This window comes from Pterocles gutturalis, unplaced genomic scaffold (assembly GCF_000699245.1).
Source record: "Pterocles gutturalis isolate BGI_N339 unplaced genomic scaffold, ASM69924v1 scaffold911, whole genome shotgun sequence".
Taxonomy (NCBI): domain Eukaryota; kingdom Metazoa; phylum Chordata; class Aves; order Pterocliformes; family Pteroclidae; genus Pterocles; species Pterocles gutturalis.
In genome coordinates, this window is record NW_010099964.1 from 56,598 (window position 1) to 64,272 (window position 7,675).

Genomic DNA, 7,675 nt, shown 5'->3' on the forward strand with positions numbered 1-7,675 from the left:
TGGCCAAAACCCACTCTTATCATTAAATCCACTCTTAATTCACAGGGGGATGTTCAGGAGAAAGAAGTCCTACTCTGGTTAGTAATTAATGTGTGTGGGCATGCCTAAATGGGATCCCAGCCCCTTCAGAGAAAATTCCACACCTCTTCAAATCGTTCCGGCATGTGCTTTAATCACACCATTTTACTACACAATCTGTTGAATCAAGGTCTTGGCTAACTACATCCAAACCCAGTATGTGTTTCATCTCAGTGACTCATTAGACAGGGACAGGCACGTGTTCAGTTGGAAGATCTTGGCTAGAGCCATCAACTGAACAAAAACCACAGTAATGCCACGTAGTTCTGGAAACTCTTTTGGGATTTGTTACTATTTATTTTTGTTAGAGGCTTTTTGATTATGTTGAACCAAGACTGCCTTTTATACAGTGCATTAAAATAATCCAGAAAATGCCAGAACACCAGCACTGTACACCAGCTCACCTGCTGCCTATTCCTAGTGTGCAACACAGCACGCTGCCCTTCTGTGATGGGCTGCATGGTCCCAAGCCTACCATCCTGCACACTGCATAGCCCAACATGCAAACATGAAAAAGAAACATTGTTTGTTAACCTTCAGAACATTATGGCTTCTTATCTTTCAAATACCAAAGCACAGACTCACTCTGAATCTGCTTGTACTGCATCACTGCTGTCTTCTAGGCCATCTTTGACCCAGAAGAAGATACGTAAACCAGGTATTACTAAATTACTTAATGAGAGAATTTGCTCACTCCGTGCCCCCCACAGGCAGAGGTGTTCATCAGCTGTGCACCAGCCACCAGAAGGTACAGAGAAAGCCAGTCCGATCTCTGTACAAGGTCAGTTCTCACTGGCTTCAGACGAAACATAATCTGTATGAGACGCCTGCCTGTGTTAAAAACATCCACAAGAAGTGCAGAATGCATTAAAATCTCACTCAGAGCCTTAATATCCAAGGCAAAGAGTACACCCCTTCCCCACTTTCAAATGGGCAAAATGACAAGATCCTGAACACCACTGAAGTCAGGAGTACCTGTGGTACCCCTCAGTAGTTAAAAGTCTTTCAGAGTTTGCGCTTTCCCATGCTGGATCTCAGCATTAATATCCCTTCCACAGGAGCTCCCGGGCTGTCAATCATCTTCTGCCAGAGGTGCTGTTCTTCCCCATGAGAGTCCATCCAGTCAACCTCCTTGCCATTACTTACACCTGGCAATCACAAAACCATGAGGTAGTTATTTAATACTTGCTCATTTACTCCAACAGCCTATAGAAAGATGACAAGCACTTCACACTACCACCTGTACAGGGAGTTATACTGAAAACAGGTACTTCCTGGAGAGCACCAGTTTGTCATTACACTCCTTTGTGGCACACAGACAGTGATACATAAACTTCCCCACTCTGTACCACAAGCAACATCTCCTGACAGAGGAGAAACGGATTCACACCTCTTCCAGATCACACCATCAGCCGCAGAAAGCCTGCTGCTGGAGAATAGTAGTCTCCTTCTTCTCACTGGGATGCCAGGAAATTATTCCAAGGTATTCCCAGTTCTTCTAGACTGCACAGAAGTACAACAGTCCACTGAATTTTTGTGTCTCACTCAATGGAGGAAAGAACTAAATCATCTGCAGGTTACATGTTGCCTTCTCTCCCTTTTCAATTTCCCCAAGTTCCCATATACCTTCCATATACTCAGTAAGTTTTCTGTCCTTCATACACATGAATCACTTGTGGTAAGGAAGAAGGAGAGCAGAATAAGAAAAGCAATCACTGGACAGATGGAACCTTACCATTTCCAGTGCTCAGACGGACACCTCCCAAAAAAATATTACTAGAGAGCGACTCTTTGTCCCACACAGTTAATTCTAGGCAGACGTTACATATATCCTTTGCATTCAAGCCACTGAAAGCAAAGGTATGATTCCATTGTGGGTTCACACTCTTTTTTATTACAGGAGTTTTGTGTTTTGTAGCTTTGCTGTCATCTGGGAGCAGGTATCTGGGAGATACAGAAAAGGAAAATTGAATATGGAGATGGTATGTCACATAATATTCACAAAGAATTACAATCATGTAGAGGCTCAAATGGGATCAGGACCCCATTTCCCCACTGTTAATAAATTAAGCATATACCTGAAGTGCATATTTTGCATTTGTGCTTCGTTTGTTCTTATAGTTACAATGTCGGTTATTGGCAGCAGAAACTGAAATTAGGTCTCCTTGGCCCATGTCTTGGGTCTTAACCACAAACTTTTTATTTCAGTGAGACTAAATATGGACATAAAAATGTTGGCTAGAAGGGGCCTCTGGAGATACCTAGTCCAGTCTCCCTCTCAAAGCAGGACAGGAGGTCCTCCAGAAAGAGATGGAAATGACTGATAAGAAAGGAACTTCATCAGGTTAGCATCACCAATTTGACTTGCCTAACCCCCCTACTGACTGCAGAAACACTAATGCTGTGAAGTCTTACAAGCTTTTCACATTTTACTTTTAGTAGAGAATTCCTTTAGTGAAACTAAGCAAACTTAATACTCTGTAGTTTCAAAATCAGAGGTCTGTACAAATTTTCATAGTCTGTACCTTCACCTCCTTCAGCAAAGCTAATGGAATAACTATGTGTTTGCATATAAATACCAAAGGATCAGACATACAAACAAGTTACATCACTAGACCTCCATCAGGACTCCTGTGCAGACTTTTAGTTGACAATATACATGAGCTAGTTTACCACAGTGGGCTAACTGTGGGCTAATCAATGTCAAGTTATCTCAAGCTAGCAGTGCAGATTAGACCACTGTGGGACCTCAAGTGGTTCATGGCAACTTGATTCTGCATTTAGCTGTGACACACGACAGACCAACAGTCAAAGGAAAACAGACTCCTGTTCCACCATACTGAATAATCCATGTCAGCAACAGCAGAGACCACTATCTAAAGATAGTCTGGAGAATTACTGGCTACGCATTGCTACTGATAGTGTAAAAAAGCTTTGACATTTTCCCCCTGAAGTCTGTTGTGAGTTCCAGGTGGGAAGAAGCCAGCAAAAGGAAGTGCCCTCACATATAGCAGGAAAAGAGAGGTGGCATGAGAGAACAAAAACATAGGAAGAATAGCTCAAACTTTTTCTACATGAAGTGTGTAAGCTTAATGATAAGTTTGAAGCACACTACAAGATAAATTCTCAGCTCTACCAAGGAATCAAAGGCAGGACGTTTTCCATGGTCACCATTTAGTAACAACACTCAAACCATTACTAATGAACTACAGCATATCTAAAAATCAGCAATTCTGACAGCCAGCATGAGAGCAAAAGCTATCAAAGAAAATTGTTTTAAGTTATCCATTATTTCCTAAATTTAACATTTCAAAAGCATAGCTCACATTTATGAAAAAACCAATATAATGAGGCATGCAGGAACATGTTAATTTTATTCAAACACAGACATATCCTCTATGTAGCATTTTCTATATATTCTGGATTTTGACTGCCCAACACTAAGTGCTGTTATCTAGTAAAAAGGTGCATATGTCATACTATATATATTTTTACATTCCCACACGCATACAGGCATATAAGTGACACAGACCTTAAAATTTTCAAAATGATGCATCTTTAGAATCAAACCTGAGAGCCATCAGAGCAGAATTTCTAAACATCTTCTGTCAAAGAATATTAAATGTTAACAATGAGACACAATTAAGAGTTAAGACACTATGTCTGAAGTCAGTCATAGACTTCCTGGGAATCCTCAGGATTTAGATGTGTGCCTTGACACTGTACTACGTGCCAAAGAGCTTTCCCAATTAAGCATTTGAAAAAAACTTCCAACACTATTTATAGCATATGAGAGAAAAATCTTTTCTCATTTAGCATATTTACTTGAATCCAAACAGAATCTCCTCATGCACATAATGAATTTTCTCTTTCTGCATGTTTCAGGTGATATCCATTAGAAAGCACCTCAGCTTGGTGGAGCATGCCAGCTTTTGTAGGTGCTCTTTGCAGTTTCACAAGGAATCCAAACAGACTTGTGTCTTCCTGAAAACAAGTTTCTTATTCAGGATGTAGTCTGGCTATTCATCTTAGTAAAAAAAATCTGTACTGTTTCGGTTTCCTGAAAATGTAAATGTCACCATCAGATCAGGTATGACCTCCAGTGTGAGAGCCCTAATTTACAATTTCTTGCCTCTAGGAATGATGAATATTCACCTATGTCTCTCTGCCGACTCAGTGGAAGTGTTTCCTTTTACCAAATATTGTGTTCTATAACAGCGTGCACATTAGCACACTGGATACTTATGTATGAATTGAGTAAGTGGTATGGATTACATACTGATTCTTGACTGAAGGCTATTTAAATACTGTTCTGTTTAACCACTGGGACAACTCACATTTCTCTGCCCTTATCCCACAACATCCTTTTCTTCACCATTTCAAATTGCCAGTTGCTTTTCAGGACTGACACTCCATATGCATATGTACAGACATATTGGAAAAAAAATGAGTCAGCCAAAATATAATTCAATGCAACCATTAAAAACATGGGGACAAAAAACCACAGACCCTTTCACAAAAGTGTCAGATGTGCCTCCTGATTTCACCGCTGTTAAATTCTTTGCTTCTTTAATGAGGACTTCTAATATACCACCAGATGGCACGTGAGAATCTCCCTTTTTTTCTTTTTTAAAGCTCTTCTTCCCTATATATAGAACAGAATTGCAACATCATCATCATCATCATAAATTATATATACACTACAAGACTGATTTGGAAATGTAAGTTTTCTTGGCTAGATTCTTTCACTCATCTCCTGCAATGGGATTAAAGTATTTCTTATGAGGAGATTCTAATTCTCTATGGGTAAAGAAACTAATCAGGCAGGGGCAGAAAATCACTCCATATTTGATAAAGAATTTGACCGTGTAACTATTTAGCCCTTGCTGGACACACCAGGATGCCCTACCTTAGGCCTTTTCCAAATACAAGCATTTGTGGATTACTGTGCCAAACACAAAGAACTCCGTGTCCTGTAAAACCCACCACCTTGTAAGTATCCACTTCCACCACTGATGTCAAGGCAGCCCTACACCACAAGCAAGGTATCAAACCTCTGTCCCAAAGCTTAAAGTGCAGAAATACACTGCATATATTCCATGTGTAAGGCTGCAGCGCTCCTTGGAGACTGTGACAAAGGACACGGTGCTCACTGACACGCTACTGCTTTTGAACAGCAGCGTGAGGGCAGGCGTACTGGCTGCTGCTGCAGATTCTAAGAGGCTTATCAGCAGGGACCATACACACTGATTCAGGCTGAAAACATCAGAAAAAAAAAGATCAGGAGTGATGTTAAAATGTACTAATTAAAAAAAATGCAGATAGCATGTATCTAGCAATTAGCTTTTAAGAGAGAAAACCTTGGAAAACCTTGCTAGCAGAGGCAATCATCTGTCAAAAAAAGAAAGGAAAAGAAAAAAAGTCTAATACATCTGTCAAATCCTAATGCTAGCACGCAACACTATCACTAAGACAGCGCCACACCTGTCCCGTGTATCTGTGTACACTCAGGTACTACCCAGTCATTGCTTTCACTTCAGATGATTACTGTTCCTCAAGTTAGTACAATGCAAAGAGTTAGTTAACTATTTTCCCCTGTTCATTGTTGATGAAAATAATGGCTTACCCTAAAGAATGCAAATATTTTACAGGACTATACTGCAGCAGTAATACAGTAAAACTGAGCAGAGGTAAATCAGTGTCAAAAAAAAAAGTGTGAAAATGAGGAGATAGGTGAGCTTAAGGACAATCAAGCATGAAGAACTAAAAGTCTACTACTTCAACCAGATATACACTGTATATAACTAGCTGAAGAGAGAACCCACAGATTATGATGCAGACAATTCATTTCTACGTGGCTGTCCTCAATCATGTTATCTAATGTCTGGATTTTTTTAACCAGGTCACAGCCATGCATGAACACTTGACTGCACACTCCTCTTCCCTTCTCTCCCCGTAAATTCAAGAGCAGAGGACACAGCAGGAGAAACACACTCATGGTTCAAAATTTCCACAGATAAAGACACTAACATATTGAAGTATGATTTCAATCTTCAGTAATACCATTACTTCACCTTAGGTGAGTTTTTTTAATACTCAGAGGAACGTAATCATATGCTGCCATTAATGTTTGTTTTACCTTGAAACTGCCCTAGAGGAAGCATTAGGTTTCTGTCTGGGGGAATGTAACGTAAAACAACTGTCAGTTCTCCTTTATATTGAAGCCCAGCATCTGTCACAACCTCCACCTGAAACAAAACAAACAAAAAAACCCAGAAATCCATCTAAGGTTAATCATTCACCTCCTCCTTTTGATTTTAATTTTGTTGTACTAATATAGTATTTGAAACACTTCTTAAACATATCAAGCCCACTTTCAGATAATTAGACATTCCAGATTGAATGCAATCACATTTCAGAAAACTTTATGAGCTAGGGAATGCAAGCTCTCAGAAGAATAAAGCCATGTGGCATTAGACACTGTTCACTGAACATACAGAGGAGAGAGATATCTAGCATGAATAAGTGAAGCAAAGAGAAAATAAACCCCAAACTTATTTCTGCACATATAAACTATAGCAAATTTAAGCTGACATTCAGCCCTTATTTACCCCAGTCAGGATTTTAAACTGTAATTGGTTTCGTGTATTTCAGACGAGTCACTCCTGAGTCACTCCTTGAATAGAAGTGTGGGGAACCAAGGCGAGGAAAGAGAGCAGAGTCCAGCTCTGAAATAGAAAAACTTCTTGAAAACTGTTAATTCCAGTGTCTTTTTCCTTTTCAACACATCTACTCTTTCTGCATCTTTTTGTTCTATAAATGTTAGAACCTGGTCCAGAAAGAATGCATTCAGAGCTCTTCAGAGCATCCTTGTCAAAAGAACATTAAGCCTTTACTGATGTGCTGAACTTCCATTCGCACTGTAAGAAGTTGGAAACTACATTTTAAAAACAAGAGATGCAACACAGAGGAAACACGTTATGCCAGTTCAGAGAGACTTCTAGAAAAATAAAGTACAATAAAAATGAAATCTTGTACATTTACATTAGAGATCAAGTCTACGAAAAACTCAGGCATGTGCTAACCTTGCTCAATGATGTCCACTAATGGCAGCGGGACTACTCAGATGCTCACATTTCCGTACATGCTTTAGTGCTTAGGTTTGGGTACAAATCAACAAACCTTCCTGATCTCTCAACAGGGACAAAGCACATGTATAAAGAGAGAGGACCCTTGAGTGCTGCAAGACACACACCAAAGTACCATACAACCCCGCAAAGAATTGCCTATAGACAAATGTCTAATCTGTTACCATATTTCTCCGAAATGTATTCAGCTTGTCTCCTGACTCCTCAAGAAGGTCAAAATTCTATTATCAAGAGGAAACAGAACCAAAAAACCCCACCAGAAATACATACAATGATATGCACAGTCAGCACTGCCTTCACATCACGGACTCTAGGCTAAGGCACTAACCATGCTTAGAGGGGCTGAGTCTGTACACAAGGATGGGACAGGTAACAAAGCCATTTTAGTGAAAACAACATGGCCCTTTTGTGTCTTTGAAACACTTTTACAGCAACACAGGCATTACTGC

The 7,675-nt window shown here is 39.9% G+C and overlaps 1 protein-coding gene across 1 annotated transcript in view; it reads right to left on the reverse strand.

Moving 5' to 3' along the window:
- Positions 1 to 1,083: 1,083 nt before the first annotated feature.
- SYTL5 (synaptotagmin-like 5) overlaps positions 1,084 to 7,675 on the reverse strand; it is a gene marked incomplete at its 5' end in the record, with an annotated part of 35,522 nt that continues 28,930 nt past the window's right edge. The window contains 4 exons of the mRNA XM_010077763.1: positions 1,084 to 1,226; positions 1,814 to 2,022; positions 4,588 to 4,723; positions 6,218 to 6,326. Coding sequence (XP_010076065.1) covers positions 1,084 to 1,226; positions 1,814 to 2,022; positions 4,588 to 4,723; positions 6,218 to 6,326 — 597 coding nt within the window. The remainder of the gene's footprint in view (positions 1,227 to 1,813; positions 2,023 to 4,587; positions 4,724 to 6,217; positions 6,327 to 7,675) is intronic.